Source organism: Vavraia culicis, assembly GCF_000192795.1.
Source record: "Vavraia culicis subsp. floridensis unplaced genomic scaffold supercont1.48, whole genome shotgun sequence".
In the NCBI taxonomy this organism is placed as follows: domain Eukaryota; kingdom Fungi; phylum Microsporidia; family Pleistophoridae; genus Vavraia; species Vavraia culicis.
The window spans coordinates 23,305-44,259 of NW_007360651.1; the positions used below are offsets into that span (position 1 = coordinate 23,305).

General features: G+C 46.2%; 9 protein-coding genes across 9 annotated transcripts; 5 read left to right on the forward strand and 4 right to left on the reverse strand.

The window, feature by feature from the left end:
• Window position 1: 1 nt before the first annotated feature.
• Window positions 2-430, reverse strand: VCUG_02200 (uncharacterized protein; the record flags this gene model as incomplete). The annotated part of the gene is made up of 1 exon (XM_008077022.1): window positions 2-430. A coding segment is annotated over one exon (429 nt), but the record flags the coding sequence as incomplete, so codon positions are not given.
• Window positions 431-1,465: 1,035 nt separating this feature from the next.
• Window positions 1,466-2,379, reverse strand: VCUG_02201 (uncharacterized protein). Its single transcript, XM_008077023.1, has one exon. It carries the CDS (start codon window positions 2,055-2,057, stop codon window positions 1,599-1,601), a length of 459 nt encoding a protein of 152 aa, XP_008075214.1. The 5' UTR covers window positions 2,058-2,379; the 3' UTR covers window positions 1,466-1,598.
• A 1,308-nt stretch (window positions 2,380-3,687) lies between these two features.
• On the reverse strand, window positions 3,688-3,996 carry VCUG_02202 (uncharacterized protein; the record flags this gene model as incomplete). The annotated part of the gene is made up of 1 exon (XM_008077024.1): window positions 3,688-3,996. A coding segment is annotated over one exon (309 nt), but the record flags the coding sequence as incomplete, so codon positions are not given.
• Window positions 3,997-4,032: 36 nt separating this feature from the next.
• Window positions 4,033-6,582, forward strand: VCUG_02203 (uncharacterized protein; the record flags this gene model as incomplete). Its single annotated transcript, XM_008077025.1, has 1 exon — window positions 4,033-6,582. One exon carries the CDS (start codon window positions 4,033-4,035, stop codon window positions 6,580-6,582), a length of 2,550 nt encoding a protein of 849 aa, XP_008075216.1.
• Window positions 6,583-6,880: 298 nt separating this feature from the next.
• VCUG_02204 (uncharacterized protein) lies at window positions 6,881-9,587 on the reverse strand (the record flags this gene model as incomplete). Its single annotated transcript, XM_008077026.1, has 1 exon — window positions 6,881-9,587. One exon carries the CDS (start codon window positions 9,585-9,587, stop codon window positions 7,035-7,037), a length of 2,553 nt encoding a protein of 850 aa, XP_008075217.1. The 3' UTR covers window positions 6,881-7,034.
• Window positions 9,588-10,993: 1,406 nt separating this feature from the next.
• On the forward strand, window positions 10,994-12,789 carry VCUG_02205 (phosphopyruvate hydratase). The gene has a single exon (XM_008077027.1). The coding sequence runs from the start codon at window positions 11,464-11,466 to the stop codon at window positions 12,727-12,729; it is 1,266 nt and encodes a 421-aa protein (XP_008075218.1). The 5' UTR covers window positions 10,994-11,463; the 3' UTR covers window positions 12,730-12,789.
• Window positions 12,790-13,701: 912 nt separating this feature from the next.
• On the forward strand, window positions 13,702-15,187 carry VCUG_02206 (uncharacterized protein; the record flags this gene model as incomplete). Its single annotated transcript, XM_008077028.1, has 1 exon — window positions 13,702-15,187. The coding sequence occupies one exon, from the start codon at window positions 13,702-13,704 to the stop codon at window positions 14,650-14,652; it is 951 nt and encodes a 316-aa protein (XP_008075219.1). The 3' UTR covers window positions 14,653-15,187.
• A 517-nt stretch (window positions 15,188-15,704) lies between these two features.
• Window positions 15,705-17,241, forward strand: VCUG_02208 (uncharacterized protein). Its single transcript, XM_008077029.1, has one exon. It carries the CDS (start codon window positions 15,839-15,841, stop codon window positions 16,730-16,732), a length of 894 nt encoding a protein of 297 aa, XP_008075220.1. The 5' UTR covers window positions 15,705-15,838; the 3' UTR covers window positions 16,733-17,241.
• Window positions 17,242-18,623: 1,382 nt separating this feature from the next.
• On the forward strand, window positions 18,624-20,780 carry VCUG_02209 (uncharacterized protein; the record flags this gene model as incomplete). The annotated part of the gene is made up of 1 exon (XM_008077030.1): window positions 18,624-20,780. The coding sequence occupies one exon, from the start codon at window positions 18,624-18,626 to the stop codon at window positions 20,319-20,321; it is 1,698 nt and encodes a 565-aa protein (XP_008075221.1). The 3' UTR covers window positions 20,322-20,780.
• Window positions 20,781-20,955: the final 175 nt, after the last annotated feature.

Consider the following 20,955-nt stretch of genomic DNA (forward strand, 5'->3'; position numbering starts at 1 on the left):
GATGAATGAATACACACATAAGATCATGTATAAATGCGTACTTACCCGTTTTAATGCTCATTTGAAGTATTTCATGCAGCATCTCTTCCATCTTCTGTACGTAATAGCACCTTGGCTGTTCTTTCATAATTTTCTCGCATTCCGCACTAAACTGTGTTATTTCGTGTTTCTTTTCTTTTCGAATTGCTTGTTTTGACACTAAAATATGCGAATTACAAAATGTTCTTGAAAGTTCCAACAGTTCATTTTTTAGGCCGATGAAGTACAATCTTAGTGATTCGTTATTTTGTGATTTTCCAAGCATTTGTTCTACTTCATTAGAGTTGTAATCTCTAAAAGCATCTTCAAAAGATAACAATGCATGATTTATCTTATTATGTTTCATTTTGTTTGCTAACATATTGTTATGCTTATTTTTGAATTCTTTCATACGCACTATTGTTACCCATTATTGGTGTGTTATGATGTGTACTCCACACATAATCATTCCCACCATCTACTCTGCTATTCTCACCATATGCATTCGCCATATTTGCTAAGTCTCGTGCACCACCTTGAGATGCCCTGATCAAAGAAAGAATGAAGACAATCCAAAGACAATCCATGGGATGGCACGCTGCTGAACATTAAATAGTTCTAATTTATTGATAGACATGACAGTAATGCGAGATATGGTATGTCTATTGACACTTGAAATGCTGTCATAAACGATGTAAAAGTACTACTCTGTGTGTTTTAGTATATGCGTACATTACTGTTCTGTAGAATGTAAATTGTGGTGTATTTTACCGATAAATTGGACTAAATCAGCATTCTACACGTCAAAAAATCATTTCTTAAAAGATAAGAACAACAGCATAGAAGGATAGTTTTAGAAATGGTACTACCATGCAACCAACTAATAAATCAGTCTCATTCAGCAACGGTATTGAGTAAATTGAATTTATTTAAGAATTGCTGAATTTGTATCGCTGCAGCGTGATCAAGACACTACCCAAAAAGATTAAAATATTTTTATACTTCAACTAAATCATCGAATAGAATACCAGCAACTCCAAATGCACTTAAAGATCGCATTATCGACAGGCATATTCATTTTATATTCCCTATCCTGTGCAACACCAAGGTATGTCGTTGTTTAAAAGTAGTCTGAATAGCTATAACACATGAGAGATGAGCTAGTAATTCGATACGGTATGTGAGCAACGTATCCCGTGCATTACACCTGGTAAAAAGAGAATTTAGAAGGGATTGTCTGTGTGTTGTGGCACTGGAATGATGATTGAACAGATTTGTTCAAATAAAAATTCGTAATTTACACTTCATTTATGAGCCATGATTGTTGTTTAATGATCGTATTTCCGTAGCTTGGTAGATATAGACCAGTTTTCTTGGCCACGACTCGTTATTTTACCTTCTCATACCACAATATCTGAACATCACACTTTTTTGGTCTGTAAGGAACGATCGTAGTTACTGTTCTGATTCATGGCTTACCATCACCCTATCACTTCCTTTATTTACCTCTCATCAATAAAACCCGTTACCGTATACTCCTCTGCCAAAATCCATTGCAACTACCTTATTTACACTATCACCTACAGACCAGGTATAGCATTTCCAAACTGATTCACCTTCTCGTCTATTCCATAACCATCGACCGGTATATTCACATCAAAGTACAGCAAGCTCTTCATAAAATAGATATTTGCTGCGAAGTACATGTTAATAACAAAATCTACAAAACCTACAGCTCCCATAATCAACATACTAAACAGTCTGCCAGCCAAAAACAGTAGTCCAAAATAGCACAGCTTGTACAACAGGCTTACACCGATCGACATGAGTGCATAGTTAACGTTTTTCCTGTTGATGGTCTTGTAGCACACCAAGAAATGGTAATACTTGAAAAATGCCATGATGGGAATCGATACGGGAACAAAGATGTACCATAGGAATAGATTGCTGTGGTATGTCATGTATAGGAACACACAGTCGATTATACACACCACTATGAACAGTATCTTGTTGTACGTTACTTTGAATGATGCGGGCATGGTTTGGGATGGAAGCACTTGTTTTTATAGAGGCACTCCTTTTGATGTTAGCTGTGTGTGAATGATTGGGTAATAAAATCTTTTTTATTGCAAAAAGCTGAGAATGATTGGAGCATGGGGAAAAGGAAGGGCTGCGAAGTAAGGAATGGTACGTGGTTGATAGTTTAATTCGGCACGGTCTGCATTTGAAATGACATGGATCGGTATGAGTGGGAGTGAAGTGTTTGTGGTAGGGAAGGGTGCTGTGCATGGGGGGTGAACGTGTTAAACGTAGTGGTGTTTTTGTGGCAAAGGGGCAAAAATACCTTAGAGGGACATCAAAGAGAAGAATCAATCGGGCAAGTGAATGGTAGGGTGCGTATTGCACGGGCATAACGTGTGTATTAGACGTGCTGTCACAACAAAAGAAATAGGAAAGGATCTAATTTAGAAGGTAATTAAGAAGTGGTGAATGAGGTAAGTAATTAGTGAGGTAAAATTAATGAGATGAGTTAAGAAATTAAACACGAATTGCTCAACAAATAATGATAACTAAACACGTGCCAAGAACAAATAATGGTAATTGGTACGTATCCTTACAATTACCCGTCATTGATCACATCAACACGCTTTACATCTTAACCGTGTCATTCTCCTTTAAAACGGAGCATTCATACCAATTCATACGAACGCGCTCTCACAGCTGAACGACTCGTTCATACGAAAGCACCATTTCACAACGAATCGCTCGTACGAGAGCACCATTTCACAACGACTCGTTCATACGAGAGCGCCTTCACTGCGCGGTATACCATCAATGACAAGTTGTCACGTATTGCGGTACGTACCACGTCAATGATGGGCATTACATCCAATCAACACCGGAACAGTGCGTTATTGCCATAAAATGGAAATAAATTCACCTTTGCTTCAACTACACGTTGCTGCCATACGCGGTGTTACCAAATGTAGCCTTCATTCACACGCCACACCGTAAAGATACGCTCACTGCTCGGTACGCTGTTCGTTCTCAGCTTTTAAACCGTGTTCTTAGCACGTATCGCTGTTTTAGCGGTTACTTCGGTGTGAGAAAACGGGAAGCGCTCAGAAGTACCGCGTTTGAAGGACTTAAAAAAGGTGCGATACGATTTGCAGCACTCACAAGGTAAAATAAGCACGGAACACGTACAAAGCGTATGCTTGTACAAACTTCAAAACAATACCTCATACCAACCGTGCACGTCATATCTTGTTCGCCGTGCTATTTCTTACATTGTAATACGTAAACGTGAGGAATGGCCCTCTGCAAACAATCGTGCTGCTGATTTAATTGGTACTGCTCCTGTTATCTGCCAATTAACACATCTCACCGTTTCGTACACCCCCCTGTTCAATCTCATTCTTCTGTTCCATATTTGCTAAATTTATAAAATTTTTTAATTCGGTACTAAACGGCTCTCAACGGCACGTAAGAAAATGCCCTTATACCGCCTTAACCGTTGTTCACGAGCCTTTTACCACAATTTATTGAGAAGTGCTGTCCAAGTGCTTAATTCTACCGTTCTAGTGCAATTCCTATTTTTTACGTCTTCGTTGCTATGAAACAAATTTGTTTTTCTGTTCATGTCACTGTACCTTGCACCGTACCGGCTTATTCTACTTTTACACATGTGCTGTTTGAATATTTTATTCTCCACCTCATTCTCCACCTCATTTTCCTCTTCATTTTCCTCTTCATTTTCCTCTTCATTTTCCACCTCATTCTCCACCTCATTTTCCTCTTCATTTTCCTCTTCATTTTCCTCTTCATTTCCTCTTCATTTTCCACCTCATTTTCCTCTTCATTTTCCACCTCATTTTCCTCTTCATTTTCCACCTCATTTTCCACCTCATTTTCCTCTTCATTTTCCTCTTCATTCTCCACCTCATTCTCCACCTCATTCTCCACCTCGTTACTCACCGCTCACAATTTTGTTAATTCCCGTTTTTACCCCCCATGCCATGTTCATACTGTGAAGCACACTCTCACCTTATAACCTGTGCAGACTGTCACCAAAGCTTCTGCAACACGTTCAAGGGCACCACAATATCACACATCATCTTTCATCTCAAGAAGAACGGTCACAAGCGCATATTAATTGATCGATTGATTGTGTGTGAGTTGTGTGGGCAGAGCGATGTCTTTATGTTGAGGGGAGTTGATGGAATGATTGTTTGCGGGTGTTGTGGGGACGGTGAGCCTGTTGTTGATGGGAAGGCTTTGGTGCCGTGGGTATGTAGCGGTAGGGATGAGGGAGCGAGGAGCAAAAATGATAGCGGAGCGAGTGCAAAGAATGGCGAGGAAATGAAGGAAAAGACCACCGCTGTTGAGGACGGCAACGACGAAAAAACGCAGAAAAAGGCCCGCAGCAGCATCACCAGGGACGGCCACAGCGATGACACCGAGAACAAGGAGTGCGCGTTACCGCGCGTGCAGCTGAAGTACACCAACCAAGAGTATATTTCAATATTTACATCGCTGATCACAGCAGAGTGCGAGCAGGAGAAGCACAACAAAGAGCGGCTCACACGCGAAAAAATATTTGTCCGGTTCGAGCACAAGAACGACCGCATATTTGCGCACTTCTCGTTCTGCCGCGACGAAATGTGTGCACGTATAAACATCGGTGATGAGGTGAAGATATTTGTGCACACGAGCACGCTCAAAGGGTTCATCTGCAACGACACGATTTACACTGAGGAGAACATCGCAGAGATCGTGAACACCGATGTGAAGTATCCGGACGGGGAGTACCGGATGGAGTTCCCGTGGCGCAACGTGGGGTACCAACGTATGAAACGTGCACTTACGAGTTTGAAGAAGAAGTGCGCGCACAGAATAACGCAGCTGATCTGGAAGGGAAAGGTCAAGAAGAGGAAGAGCGCGCACATGCATGAGATAGTTGTGCCTGACCGCATGCCACCGCTGAATGAGTGCCAGAAGATCGCGATCGATGCTGCGCTCAACAACCACCTCACGCTCGTGCAGGGACCGCCAGGAACCGGCAAAACGATCACTACGGCAGCGATTGTGTACAACCTGCTCAAGCACAAGAAGGGCAAGATATTGGTCGTGGCGCCGTCAAACATAGCGGTAGACAACCTGACAAGGAGAATATTGAAATGTGGCATTGATGTGCTTAGGATAGTGAGCAGGAACAGGGAGGGATTGGTGAGCGATCTTGATGATATTACGCTGCATAAGAAGGTGAACAGGGAGATTGAACGTATTGCTGATGCGAAGGGAAGGGGGGATTGTGTGGAGGGTGGGGAGTATGACGTGGAGTACGACAGGAATAGGGGAAGTGACAGGGAGTACGACAGGGACAAAAAGCGTGACGGGGAGTACGACAGGGACAAAAAGCGTGACAGGGAGTACGACAGGGACAAAAAGCGTGACGGGGACAAAAACGAAGAAACTCTCAGTAACTCGCCCAATCACGGCCACAGCGCAAAACAAACGATCGATTCAGAAAAACTGTCTAAGCTTATGCAACGCATGAACGTGAAGAACAAAAAAACAACGGGCAAGGACCGTCTCAGGGACTACCTCAGGTACTCATTCGTAAAGGATGCCCGTGTCATAACGTGTACGTGTGTGACAGCGGGCCAGGAGCTGTTCAAACGCTTCAAATTTCCTTACGTTCTCATTGACGAGGCTGTGCAGGCAACAGAGCCGCTAACACTCGTGCCACTGATCTACTCGTGCAGAAAGCTCATACTGGTCGGTGATCACAAGCAGCTAGGACCAACGATTTTGAACAAGAAGGCTGCCAATGCCGGTCTGCGCGTGAGCCTGTTCGAGCGGCTGATACGGCTGGGCGTGGTGCCGTACCTGCTCACCGTGCAGTACCGGATGCATCCGGTGCTGTGTGAGTGGGTGAGCAACACGTTCTACGATGGTGCGCTCGTGAGCGCACACTACACGCACGGTGCGCATGCGCGGTACGGAACGGGCATCACCGCATGGTTCAACCTGCCCATGCCCACGTTCTTCTACGTGAGCCGTGGTCGTGAGGAGCTGTTCATATCGGGCACGTCGTACCTGAACAAGGCAGAGGCACAGCAGTGCCTTGCGATCATACGGCACCTCAAGATGAACGGTGTCCGTGAGACGGAGGTGGGCATAATCACGCCGTACGAGGGGCAGCGCGTGCTGCTGTCACGGCTCACCGCATGTGAGGTGGCCAATGTTGATGCGTTCCAGGGCCGTGAGAAGGCGTTCATCATCATATCGCTGGTGCGTAGCAACAGCATAAATGATATCGGGTTTGTGAGCGATAGACGGCGCATGTGTGTTGCGCTGACGCGTGCGAAGCACGGTCTGTTTATTGTGGGCAATCCCGGCACGTTCTGCAAGAACAAAATGTGGAAGGAGCTGATCGCGTACTACCAGGGAAAGGGCGTGCTTGTTGAGGGGGAGGTAGAGGAACTGAGGCGGTGCGAGGTCCTTGGTGTAACGCATTTTGATTTTGGTAACTTTGTGCGTGAGGTTTACCACGAGTAGCGGTGAACAGAACTGAGCAGAATGGATTGAATGGCGTGCGTAGAGTATTTCCATGTTTGGTGTAACTCGCATAGCTTGGAGCAGCTCCGCAAAAACCATCAGGATTGATTGAATGAGGTGCTTTTGAACGGTTGCTAAGAATTAGCAGTCCCGTATTTATTTATGCAAGGAGAATGCGTTAAATAGGAAAAGTAAATAAGACCTGCCAATTAAAAGTTCTTATTTTTAGTTTTTTTCGTTTACATTATGATTTGCTATTTACTCTATTTTATTCTCCCCCTCATCCTCTCCTTATTCCCATATGTATTCTCTCCTTATTCTCCCCCTCTTCTCTCCCTCTCTTCTCTCCCCCTCATCCTCTCCTTATTCTCTCCCCCTCACCCTCTTCTAACCCTCCTCGTATCATAAAATATTCTAATCACCATTTATGCTTTGTTACATTCAAAACACCATCACCCGTTCCTAACCACCATCCCAAAGTACTTCCTCACAAAATAAACATCATCATCCTCAAAATACGGTGCATACCGTGCAGCATCCCCAATCAACCGCAGCCCATCAATCAACGCAACCCTGTACCGCCAGTTCTTATCGTCCATATTTCTAAGAAGGTTTGCAAGCACCTCGTGCACGTACTCCTCACCAAAGGTGCTCAGCACCGTTATGTTGTGCACGAGGTGCACACGCACTTTGTTATCATCCTTGCTGAGCAGGTAGATAACGTGTTTTAGTGCCTGGTGCACGTCCGTACCATCACGTGTTTTGGTGTTTTTGTCTTTTATGAGGGACAGGTCCATCGTTAGTTCCTTAAAATCAATTTTGCTCTCTTCCTTGTTTATCACCGTGTCGTGTGTATCACAGGGGTGTGCATCACAGGGGTGTGCGCCGCTCTGCTCGTTACCCTTTTGATTTGTGCTATTTGCCGTATTTGTGCCGTTAACATTGCCATCATCTGCCACATTTACCGGTTCTACCCCACCTGCCGTGCTCCTCTCCATACCGCAATTACTTACCTCACAACTACCGACCCCCGTACCTCCGAGCAAATACGCATCATCACCGGTCAGCAGCGCGCATATACGCCGTATCCTCTTGGCCACACCGATCCTCACCCCCTCGTTCCTTCCCTCCACCATGCTCACCAACACGTCCACCATCTCCATACACCGGTACTCCCTCAGCACCCTGCAATATCCTCTCACATCCGCGTTGCACACGTAGAACCGGTAAACCGACCGTGGTACCGCATCCAAAACGTTCAGCACCTCGCAAAAATCATCAACATTCATTCTGTTCATGTACTTCTCGAGCAGGGCACACACCTCGCCGTCATACGCTCGGTTGTATATCCTGGGCAGGTACGACAGGCAGTGCACGGTTAGATCGGTTGTGGTGAGCGTTTGTATGAAGAGATGCAGCAGGGACCGGTCGTAAAAGTACGATAGGTACGATGCAGCCTTGTCTATGAGGAAAGGCATATTGTCAGGGTCCTCAAAGTTTTTGAGCAGTTTGAGGAAGTTTTGTGTGCTCTGGTACAGCGCACATTCCTTGCATGCTGTTTTGTAGAGGAAGTTGCTGGTGGGGCGTGTTGTATGTGTGGTGATAGACGAGCATTCGTAGGAAGGATCTGCGGACAGGCATTTGCTAGCGCACGTTTTACCAGGTACGGTGATGTTTGTAGGGTTAGTGGCATGATCAGGGCTAGTGCACCTATTCGTACCGTTCCTATCAGCACCCCCATTCATATCACTGTTCCCGTCCTCACCGCCATTAATACGGTCTTGTGCCAGGGTGTGCCCCCCATCATTACGTTCCTCACTACCATCCCGTGCAACAAAACGTGCCTTCTCTTCACCATCCCTTGTCCCACTCTCTTCCCATCTCCTCCCCACAACACACCCACACACATCATCCTCATCTACCCCCTCCCGCTCATTAAACACAATCTGTCCCATCGCACACTTCCTCGCACAGTTCCTCACGCCCATCTCATACAGCACCTTCGCTCTCACATACTCAAGCTCAAGCATAAAATCATCCCTGTTCTTAAAAAAATCGATCAAATCCTCAAACACGTCGTACTTGGTGCGCATGCCCAGATGAATCAAAATTTCTACCGATCTTTTGGGAATGTGGTGTATCAATGGCTTGATAAGCGGTGGAAGGGAGAGGAGCACGTCTGTGAGAATGTGTTCGTATGTATCGCTGGTCTGCACGTTGATTTTCTCCTCGGTGTGCTGCTTTTGCTCGGCATTGCTGTTGTGCTTCGTTTCATGGAGTGCTTTACTTTCTACTGCATGGAGTGCTGCGTTGCTATCGCTTGGTTGGTGCACCTCATCAAACACCGCATGTTTTACTTCCTCACCTTTTAATTCGTCTTTTGCTCCATCACAGCGCAGCGTTTCTTCACACATCACGCGATTGCCATCGTATGCTGTTCCATCACATTGCACTTCTTTCTCTCCACTCCTTGCCTCTCCACTCCTTGCCTCTCCATTCCTTGCCTCTCCATTCCTTGCCTCTCCATTCCTTGCCTCTCCATTCCTTGTCTCTCCATTCCTTGCCTCTCCACTCCTTGCCTCTCCACTCCTTGTCTCTCCACTCCTTGCCTCTCCACTCCTTGTCTCTCCACTCCTTGTCTCTCCACTCCCTGCCTCTCCACTCCTTGTCTCTCCATTCCTTGTCTCTCCATTTACACCACCCCACCCACCAAACCGTGTAAGCATCCTCATCTCAACATTGTCCCATCCCCTCCCACCGACAAGATCGCCCACCACCTCAACAATCCGCACTCCAATCTCACACTTACACTCAAACTGCCGTACATCTCCAACCATTCGCATATACTCCTCAGATCCATACAACCTCCTGTACTCCAGCAGATTGATGTAAATGTACGGGTACAGAACGTCTTTTCTGTTGTCTATGATGTATTTTACGTTCTCTTTTAGTGTGTGGTGAGGCAGAGTGTGATCGTATTTGTTTAGGAGATCGATTATGATCATGAAAGGGTGGAATTAAAAATTTTAATTTTTTGTGTGCCGGGTGCTGGTGAGCGTGTTTTGTTGGTTGGGGTGGTTGTGATTGTTAAATGATTTGGTATTGGTCCGGCATTGGTCCAGCATTGGTTCAGCATTCGTTCAGCATGGTGTGGTATGATGAGCAAAGGAATATACGTGGTGTGCACGATATGTTGGGAAATAATAAGAACAAACGGTAAAAATGATAGAATAAAGAAATTGCTCCTTATACAGTACTAACTGCTTGATTGACAGAGCAAATATGTCTTATACACCACCTGTCATACCTTATCACCTTTATTCTCGTTCTTATCTCTAAAAGGCTGTTAATCGGTGCACATTCCTTGCAATTCATCTCCCCTTGTAGGTTCAATGCTTTCTTTTTGATTCGTCATCTTTTATCAATTCCTTGTGAAGAATTGGTAGGCAATGATCAGCACGCTGCAAAGCAAACGAAATAACGTAAATAAATGAAAATGGCAGTTCTCTGCCATTTTGTTTGGTGAATAGAAGGTATTAGCGTGCAGGATGATAAAAATGAGATTTAGTGTTTGACCAGACAATAAGAATACGGAAAGAGGAAGGTATGGATTAAATTTAGAGTTGATAGCGGTTTATTTACGAAAATAATTGAGCATATTGTAAACATCGCTTGTATTGCTGGTGGTACGTTGCACTTCTCTGTGAGCGGTATACTACGACTTGGTGGCATAGCGGTGCTCTATGATGATCAAATTACTCGAACTTGTCGTGTTTTATCGTACATACTCGCTTTGCTGCTTGGTTTACGTGTAAAATAGAAATAAACAATGGGCTTGCAGCTTAACAACTACATAAAAAATACAGGGTTGCGTTATGTAGCGCTAACAGGTATGGTAGTTGCATTGCACAGAGAAACCGTAGGGTTCGTTAAGGGCAAGCAATAGAATGAGAACCGATGCCAAGCCGTGTAGACTACTACAAGCTTATCAACGCAAGGGAAAGAATTTATACTCTATGGTATTTGATGAACGCTCTCGGCTATGCTAGACTGTGGCAGTGATCGTATTGGTGAAGTATCCGTATTCCAAGAAGAAAACAAACCGTGCTAACTCAGTCAAAAACAAAATTGGGAAAACACCTCAGTGTAGCGTAAAAAATAGGGCACTGTCAGCATATAACACGCCCTTCTAGGAAATGTGCTCCGCACCTCCTCTGCTATTCTCACCAAACGTGACAGGTTATCTCGATTGCACGTACCAAAAATCGTGTGGCTTGTCTCTCCACAGCGCATTCACAGGAACGTGTGCAGACTGTTGCTCACATCCTCTGCTGTGTTCCTGCTCGCTGTGGAAATGAAACTCTTCTTTGTGTTGTGACGGTGTGATCGCATCAAAGGGAGTGGCCATGATAAATAAGGCTGTTGTAAACAACCATGCAATGTAAGGTAACTCCTAAATACGAGCACCGTTCACTCCATGGAAACAGGGCATCACCTACCAAATACGTATCTGCTCAAAATACGTCACGTGATTAATTAATTAGCTGCTGGCTCGTGATATATTTTGTTTACGTGGCGGTTTGTGACGGCATATAAAATTGCATTTTCAGTCTGATAGGCGTGGCTTGACGTGCCAACCTGACAGCAACTGCCAATTTGAACATACGCAGCACGGTTCTACATCGATACATCTGCACATCACGGTCGTACACGCCCATTCACAACGGAAGAAACCGAGGATGAGTGTCACGTTTAGTCTCTGCATGTGTGGGCTGGTGCCGGTGGCTCGTGCCCCTCTAATCCTGACCATCAGTAATTTCAAACAGATCCGCCATCAATCAATCGACCGGAATAAACAAAATCCCTGAAATACAGCAGCCCATGGATTACACACAAAAGATCAAGGCAATTTGCCCGCGACAGATACTCTCGAGCCGCGGCTACCCAACAGTCGAGGTGGACATCGTGTCGGACCAGGACGAAGTGTTCCGTTCGAGCGCACCGAGCGGCGACTCAACAGGTGCCAAGGAAGTGGCAGTTCTCACCGACAAAAAGGACAGCTACGGCGGGCGCTCAGTCACAGGTGTGATCAAGAAGTTCGAGGAAGAGATTGTGCCGCTGATCTTCAAGTCACGGATAAGCACGCAGATGGAGTTCGACTCGGTACTGTATATCGCAGACAAGACACCGACCCTTTCAACCTATGGCGCCAACACGCTGCTGCCGCTCAGCCTGTCGTTCTGCAAGCTGCAGGCAAGGACCGACGGTCTCAGGGTGCATGATCACATCGCCAAGATTTCAAAGAACGAGCCACACATGCCCGTACCAAACTTCAACATCCTCAACGGCGGCAGCCACTCAGGAAACGAATTGCTATTCCAGGAAATTATGATCAGCTTTCAGAAGAACACGTTTGAGAAGAATTTGGAGAGCGCAGCGGTTTTCTATGCTGCGCTCAAGAACACGATCAGAGATAAGTTCGGTGGGATATACACAGGTTTCGGAGACGAGGGCGGTTTTATGCCACCTATACGGACACTGGAGGATGGCCTCGATCTGATCAGAGAGGTGCTGCACAAGACAAAACAGGAGGGTCTCAGGATAGCCATAGACGCAGCGGCAAACTCGTTTTTTGCGGGTGGCAAGTACACGGTGCGCACAAAGGATAGGGATGTGGAGCTCAGCGGCGACGAACTGATCGACTACTACCGAACACTCCTGAAGACGTATCCCGAGATCTACCTCATGGAAGATCCCTTTGCCGAGACAGATGTGGAAGCATGGAAGAAATTCACTGCGGAGTTCGGCAGCAGCCTGATCATCCTTGGCGACGATCTTCTGGTGACCAACTCCAAAATGATCAAGCAGGCAGCCGAAAAGAAGCTGTGCAATGCGGTGCTAATCAAGCCGAACCAGATAGGCACGCTCGGCGGAACACTCGAAGCAGTGCAGGCTGCAAGGGAGAACAATTTCAAGGTGATGGTGAGCCACAGGAGCGGTGAGACCGAAGATCCGTTCATCGCAGCCCTCAGTGTTGGCGTGGCAGCTGAGTTCTTCAAGAGCGGAGCACCGCGTGGCGAGAGGATGGTGAAGTACAATCAGCTGCTGAGAATTGAGGAGGAGCTGGAGCGCGATAAAAGTAAATAAAGCTATTAATCAGGAACGATCCGCACCTTGCCACACCGCAACCGGCACGGCAAGCCTGCGGCTGTTTTACACCCCTGTTTCACACGGTCGGCGGTGGACTGAACACACCAATCCATTCGTCATTTGATCTGAAATGACTGGTCACGGCCTCGAGCGTATCACCGCTATTAAATTTTTTCAGCACATATCACGCATCGAATGGATGTCTTACCGATCACCGTGCAACGCATTATACACGCCATCCTGCACGTTCTTGGCAGGCTGTCTCAATCCAAAGTGTCTGCGACTCTCGGTGATCTCGCTCATTTCCTGCTACCGGTGATGCTCGGTTTGTAACAACAATTTGTTACCACGCTTATTCTGCTGCTGCGACTCCTTTCCATTTCCAGGGCCAATCACGCATCTGATCCGCGATGTGCCGGTTGGATAGCTGTCGTATTCGTTGAACACGCGATATATTCGTATTGCTGCCTACCATTTCAGTGTTCGTGACTGCGCTGCTGTTTGCCCGCCAATGCATTTATACGTTTTTTGCACATTCGTTCTAGAACGTTTTCTGCACTTCCCATTAAATACGTCACGTGCATGAACATTGCATCCTGCAAAAAAGCATTTTTTAGCGAAATGGATTTACTCGAAGACCGTGACTAACTTTCACCTATCACAACACACCTTTTCTTCCACACAGAACCGATAGCAGAACACTTTCCTGACCTGTTGAGGGCATCTACCGCAGCTATACGGCCTTTTGATCACGGCGAAAAATGCACTGCATCGGCGGTTATATCAGCGCACAGATCGCAGGGTTGAAGAGGAAATAGTACAAGCAGGGCTGTGGACGAGCAGAGCAAGCACACATGCAAATCTGCACTGCCAGCACGGTACACAGCAAAACACGGGCAGCGTCTGCGCCCGCATGTCTTATTGGGTCAGCCAGTCGGCGTAATAAAACGAAAAAAGGAGATGCCCATCATGGCGTCAAATTCGCGGAACATCGCAGAGATCATAACGATTTACAGGAGGATGAAGAAGGGCCGAGAAAACCAGCGCATCTACAGACAAATGCTGAACGTGGTGAACGAGGACGAGAACAACGAGAGAATGGACGAGTACGAAATGATGGCGGATGCCCGTGCACAGAACGGCACGGCAGCATACACAAATACCGATGGCGCAGGCATGTCGGGCAATGGGCACGGGGAGGACGAAAGCACGGTTTCGGTCAGTGCAGCGCACAGAGCGGGCAGAGACACGAGCGAGCAGTTCGTCAGGTCATACGAGACAGGGAACTACAGAGACGAGAGAAACAGGGAAGAAGAGAACGGCGACAGCGACAAACCGTCCGGGCGCAGCAGCGGAATGTCCCTTGCCACTGAACGGCAGCCGAGCAAGTTCTACAACTTCGAGCGGTACCAGGACATCGAGCAGGCGAAGTTCCTGTTCTACAGCAAGGAGACCGGGATGTTCCAGACGGACACCTTCCGCGAGATTGAGGAGCGCGCATCGGGGTGCTACTGGCTGAGCATCTTCGACCCCGCCGAGAAGGACCTGATCGACATCGGGCGGCACTTCAAGGTGCACGACATAACGCTGAACGACATACGGGAGAAGAACACGAAGGAAAAGGTAGAACTCTTCCACAACTACACGTTCGTCAGCACAAGGCTGTTCTCAGAGACTGAAACACAGAACACCAACGACAACGAGAAGATCAAAAGCGTTGACATCGACTTCAACATCCTGCTGTTCCGCAACTTCATCGTCACGCTGCACGACACGCGGTGGAACAGCATCAGCGACATCCTCAACTTCCTCAATCTCATCTCCGAGTACACAACGGTGTATCCCGAGTGGGTGCTGTTCAGCATCGTTGTTCGAGTTCCTGCAGGACGTGCGCTTTCTGCTCGAGCTGATGGTGCCTGAGGTGACCGCGATGCAGAACAACTCGTACTTTGTGGTGGACAGGATCGGCAGTGTCCTGAAGGAGAACTTCCTGCTCACCAACAGCCTCTTCAGCCTGCGGACATCCACCAAGCCGAAGATAAGCATCCTGAACAGCATCATAAACAAGTATGGCAGGAAGCTGAGGAAGAGCGTGCTCAAGCACATCTACTTCACGTACCAGGACTTCCTCTCGGTGGACAAGGAAATGAAGGAGAACAGCAAGTCGCTTGAGCGGTGCCAGGACCTTTTCCTTGCGCTTGTCAACATGGAGCAGTCGCGTGAGGGGAACGAAATGAACAAGGTGATGAAGCGGTTCACGATAATCACGTTCATTTTCCTACCCATGCAGACGGTTGCTGGTCTGTGGGGGATGAACGTTCCTGTGCCGTTTCAGGATGAGAAGAAGCTGTGGCCGTTCTTCCTGCTGTGCATAGTGGGCCCGCTAATAAGCATGGTGTACTTTTTCATGCCACGCCAGCTGTTCAGTCTGTTCAAGAACAAACACCACAAATAGCAGAAAATGTGAATTAACAAAGACAGGCACAGATGTAACCGTGGAGCTGTGCTGTCCGATCGATGCATGATGTAAATATTACCTGGTTTGGTATGCGTGAGCACGCGGGTTCATACCACATTTTCACGCGTGTTCCTGAGTGAAAGTAAAACTGTGCCATAGAAGGTTTGCACGCGGTTAATTGCCGCCCATCGAGTTTGATTTTGCAACTCGGTTGTATTTTTTATCTTTAGGTTTGGTCCGATCAGTTCTGTTCGTTTGTGTCCTTTTAAAACGATGCGTCTCTACCAAATGCGGTACTTCGTAGTTTCAAGGACATGTACGTGTTTATTGCCGCTACCCCGTATCAAAATAGGATTGTTTTGAGTCACAGTACGTCATTTCTCGTTCACGATTTCACCGCTGATCAACCCGATGGAAGCTTTGATTTCTTTGTGTTCCCGCCCAAAAATGTTTTAGAGCGATTTTGTTCGTCACCGCTCCTTTTTGCAGGCACGACCGTTACGAATGAATTGTAGCATTTTCATACGAATGAGCGTGCAAAATTGATGTTTTAATTTATTCTAACAATTTTTATGAGCCGTCTCCGAAGCATCACTAATATGAAACAGTTATGAAGCAAAATTTAAAACGAGTAATTTGGCACCAGACATGAACGTTGTTTCTTTGAGCACACCAATAGCTCTTCGTCACATGCTCGTTGTCTACTCAATACCTATTTTGAGCATTACCCTCGATATCTCTGCACATCCCATCAAGCCGCTGTATTTCCTTTGTTCGCTCCTGTTCGTGCCATTTTGTATGCTCCCCATTGCCCAGAAGAACAAGCTTGTCATTTTAACGGGCATACACGCGATTAGTTGGCTGTTGAACAGCAGGCTGATAGCCTATATGGTCTATGGTGGTGTAATGACGGTATGCTACAACACTTCTTTGCAGATGTGCCTCAGTGCTGGCCAGATAGAAAACGTGTGCATGATGTTCTACTCTGAAATGTTAGGCTATCTGTTCGGCGTGTTCCTGCCGTTTCGTAGCGCCCTTGCCCTTCTGATCACCGCCCAACTTTTCCTGCTGCTCAAGGCGAAGAAACTGCCGCTCGAAATTTCGTCAACCGAGCGACAAAAGTTCCTGCCCACGCTCTACGAGAAAATATCTGGGCTATATGACAGCAACTACACGCTGCTATCGAACGAGTACAAAATGGTGGTGGAAATCGTTTACAAAAGAAAGAAATGCTGCAGGCTGTTCTTGTTCGTGTGGTTGTGCCACATGCCCATGTGCTACTCCACGCTTGGAAAGGTTGCTATGGCTGTTGGCCCACTTATGCCGGTGTACAAGAAGAATTTTGTAGTTTTCCTGTATATTTTCCTCTGGGTCATGGGCATCGAACTGGGCAGCATTACTTCGTGGTTTGTTGAATGGATTGATGATGGTGAAGGGCCGTATCATTCCATGACATTTTGCATACTTGCCAGGTTGGTGGTCTCTTTCGTAGTGTACTCGTTTTGTTTTCCGATGTGGATCGAAAGGATGGTCAGCAGCTAGCCAAGAACAACAAATAAACCCGTTCTACCATAAAATGAGCTTTCCATGTCCAAAATACGTAAATGCTCTTCACACATTTCACGTATAAAAGGCTGCACACGAGTGTAAAACGATTTGTGTCCGTTTGTACCTTTCTGAGGAGGTAAATGCGCGAGTTTATAGGAAATGTGCCTGCGAGCGTAAAAGCTTCTTTAGTACCGAGCATAAGCAAAATTTAAACGGTAGATTATGGTTGAATGGCATGGTTTGAGCCATCTCGATCGTGCGTTCCTGTGGTTTAGCCCCTACGTCAGGTCAACCCTTGTTGCTGATCAAGCCTACCGTGCTCATGCGATCTAACAAATATTCTTTGGTGTGATCCGCTTTCGATCCACTGTCACATCAAATTTGCGCAAGTAAACGAACAGGAATGCATGTGGTACTACGTACCCTGCCACACCATCAATACACGTAAAATGAACAGCAAAGAAATTTTTACTCCTTAAACCGGGAATGTAAGAACGATTTACGGAATTGTAAATGCCATGGAAAAAAGAAATTGGTAAAGTAGCACCTGCCTGTACCACCATCAGATAAAGTATGGTACCACATTCCGATACATGGCAGATTAGGGCAACACTAGGTTTGACCGTTCTAAAATTTGGAGCATTGGCTAAGCAGGTCTATTTCGTGCTCTGCATTTGACCAGAAATTAAGCATTCTGCTTAATCCTGAACCACCAAGGTCTTTCGATTCGTAACTGTTCTGCCATCATCAAACACTTTTCATCACAAAAATGCGCACCAGGTTCTCTGCCATTGGTCATGCCGCATCGTATGCACAATTTTTTCAATTTTACCCGTTTCTAAGGTAATTCAGGTCAAAACATGTTTGGTACGGCACACACCCTTTCGCCACTAAGGCACCATTATGTGAGCATTTGTGGTTCACTTACGTTTGTTTGTGGGTCTTTGTACGAATCAGGAAGCGTTCTGGTAAAGATCCTGTTACCGCCAGGAGAACAAAATTATAAAAAATAAATCGCAAATAAACGAACAAATGCATCAACACTCAGTGATCAATTCATTTTGACCGCTGCTGCACGGTACTCACGCTTTTCTAGGTATTTTTGTCCGGTTGAGCTGTCAAATTCCTGTCAAGCGTAAAACTCATTTATCGCTCTGATTTATTCAAACATGGCAGGTGTTGATTGACGTAGTGCGTGCTACGATCGTAGCAAATTAAGGATTTGTGCTGAGAACGTGGTAGATCGTAGCAAATTAAGGATTTGTGTTGGGAACACTACGATCGTAGCAAATTAAGGATTTGTGCTGAGAACACTACGATCGTATCAAATTATTTTACAAAGAACTGCAGGTAACGCATGATTGAGGAAAGTAATTGTAAAACGTAGGAATGGCACGTTTGATACGCAAAGCGTACCGCAGCTTAGGTCATACTAAGGCACAGGTATGGCAACCACGTACCTACGCATTTACAAGACGTACAAATCATAAAGTACGTGTTTCTTAACCGTATGTTACGCAGACATGCCGTATTCCTGCATTTGCACGTGTCGGTGTGCATGGCCGTACCGTACTCTACGTGCGGTCAAAATAAACAAACTAAAACGGTGCAAACTGCAGTGCTTAGTTATACCGCTGTTCTGCATGAACGATCAAATTTACCAATCGCATTTTGTACGCAGACATATGCAGCTCAAGGTAGTGCTGCGCAGGAAAAGCTGTTGGTGTTTGGAATAGTTTTAAATGTTGAAAATGCTATTTTTTGTTCCAAGCCATGATTTACAGAAAATGCATAAATTGATTGTTTTGGCAGTAAATAAGCCTAATTTAGCATTTTGACGTTTTAAAAATATTTAAAGCATAAATACGCATTGATCGGTAATGGAATGGTTAGATCTGTGCTATGGTGTGTGGCAGTGATGGGTGCAATTGCTAGCACAAACTACGAAGAGTTGGGTGCTTATCGTGCAGGGATGCGTTTGCAGAGTACGGACGGTTCGGATGTGAACAGCAGAGAAGTGTTTGATAGCAAAGAAGAAGTGGGCAATCGAATCTTTCATCAAGATGGATGCAGTTGCTGGGCAGATTTGAAATGGAGAGCTGATCGCTACGCACAAGAAAATATGTTAGTTGATCACGACCAGGTAGAAGGGTCAGATTGCTACGATATCGTGATGAACGTGCCATCTTACGATCCAATCCAACAGAGATTCGAAAGGGCCTTAGCTCGGCCGCAAAATATGCGGTGCATGGCGTTTCCGTGTGCTCGATGCGGAACATATGAATGTGAGAATGTGAAAGTGCCTGATCTGCCACAGCAGAGCGGTTTCAGCGTTGATTCTTCTCACGAACCAATCGGTGATCTTGGACTGAAGGAGAACAGAGCTGGCGCTTTGAATTGGCACCACGCACAAGCAGCAAATGGCACACCATCTGCGTTGCAGGACTGCCTTGGCACATGCAGGCGCCGTTATTCCACGAAAAACAGGTATTTGATTGGTAACGTACCGCCAAAGATAGCTGCTCATACGGACCAAGATGCACGTACAAGCGTGCCTGCTGCGGACACGCATAACTCAAGAATACGAGGTGCTGCAAGGTCCGCGATGATTGGCAAAGTTTCGAAGGTCATGGAAAGCACTTCTCCAGAAATAGTTCGATGCGTATCAACGGTGAGTTCTGGCCCTGTATCAGCAGAAAACGATGATTCTGCACCAACAGGATTGTCAAACACACGTTCAAACTGCTTCTTCAATGCTTTGATTCAGATGCTGTTCGCAAGCCCAAGTTTCGTGCAGTTTATCATGCTGGACTGTCTAAGGCACATCCGGTGCATAGAACTGCTCAGAACAATCCGCGAACTGATGGAACAAAACGAGAAAAACATTTTGGACCAGTACATCGCATTATGTGAGGTATCGGAGAAGCTGCGTCCCTATGGCAACGTCTTTGCGGTTGAACAGCACGATGCAGCAGAATTTTTGATGGATTTGCTGGAAGAAATACGGGGCTCAGCCGAATTGCACTCGATCCATGTCGAGTGTCCGTTCATTTTTGCCATGGAAGAAATCGCGGTGTGCGCCATTTGCGGCAGGCCTGCAGCAGTGGTGCACACCGAGTGCAATTGCATGTTAAACGTAGAACCTGGAACATCGGTAAACATTCAACTTGCCTTGTCCGATAGTTTTGAGAAAGACGTGAGAGGACTAACGGTTGTACGGTGCACACACGTTTACCAACCAGCAAATGCTGATATCACGCTCATGAGATGTGCTTCCGGTCCTCAGATCATCGTACTGCGCATTGAGCGCACTATTTTTGATTCAGAACGGCGTGTCACGAAAAAGAACACGGCAGGGACCGACATCGATGTAGACATACGGATCAATTCGCGGTGCTACACCCTTCTGTCATTTATAATGCACTATGGAGGGGCTGATGCAGGACATTTCGTGGCGGTAGTTAAAAAGGACAGCAAATGGTACGGTGCAAACGATGAAAGTGTTTATCGAATACATGACGTGTATCCTCTCCTGAAAGGGAGTGGTCATGCCTATCTGCTATTGTACCAAAGAAATGGTTAGGAGCGTTCTAGAAGTTGCCATCTCTTCATAGCACATGAAATGAATTGCTGTTGGGGCCAAGGTCGCTGTGGGGCCAAGGTCGCTTTTGCGGCCGGTCCCAGCAGACGAGAAAGACCCGCTCAGGCACCGTTGTATGAGGAGATAAGTAAACGTACTTTTCGTAAAAAGTAAGCTGTCCCTGTGCGAAGTGCCCTGTTACTCCATGAAGGGGTCGCTTTGCTTAGGTCTGGTCATCGGAACTGTACGGTAAGAATATGTTGCCCCATTTATTATGGGAACACGGTTAGGGTTAGAGGACAATTCAGCACAAACACACACATTTTATGCTTAGAGTGCAGAACCGAACAATTGCGCTGCTCGAATGGCACTAAAAACGCTGCAGAGCATTTACAGAGTTACCGTACCGTTCAACAAAGTTGATGATTGCAGTCACCGCACAGGCTCTCCAACTGCTAGCAAAGGATGTAAAAGAATTTTATTGCTTGTACAGAGCACGTGGCGTGTTGCACGCTGACTGGCACTTCAATCGAATGTTGAACATTGTTCTCCTCGGCTGTGCGGTTGTATCTGAGATGATTAGTAACAAACAAACGCATCATTGCTTTTCTTACGAAGCGGTTACCTGCTCACAAAT

What these genes read in the sequence shown, in the direction of transcription:
- VCUG_02201 (XM_008077023.1), bottom strand. Translation starts at nt 2,057, where the DNA reads ATGCCCGCATCATTCAAAGTAACGTACAACAAGATACTGTTCATAGTG.
- VCUG_02205 (XM_008077027.1), top strand. Translation starts at nt 11,464, where the DNA reads ATGGATTACACACAAAAGATCAAGGCAATTTGCCCGCGACAGATACTC.
- VCUG_02208 (XM_008077029.1), top strand. Translation starts at nt 15,839, where the DNA reads ATGAACGTTGTTTCTTTGAGCACACCAATAGCTCTTCGTCACATGCTC.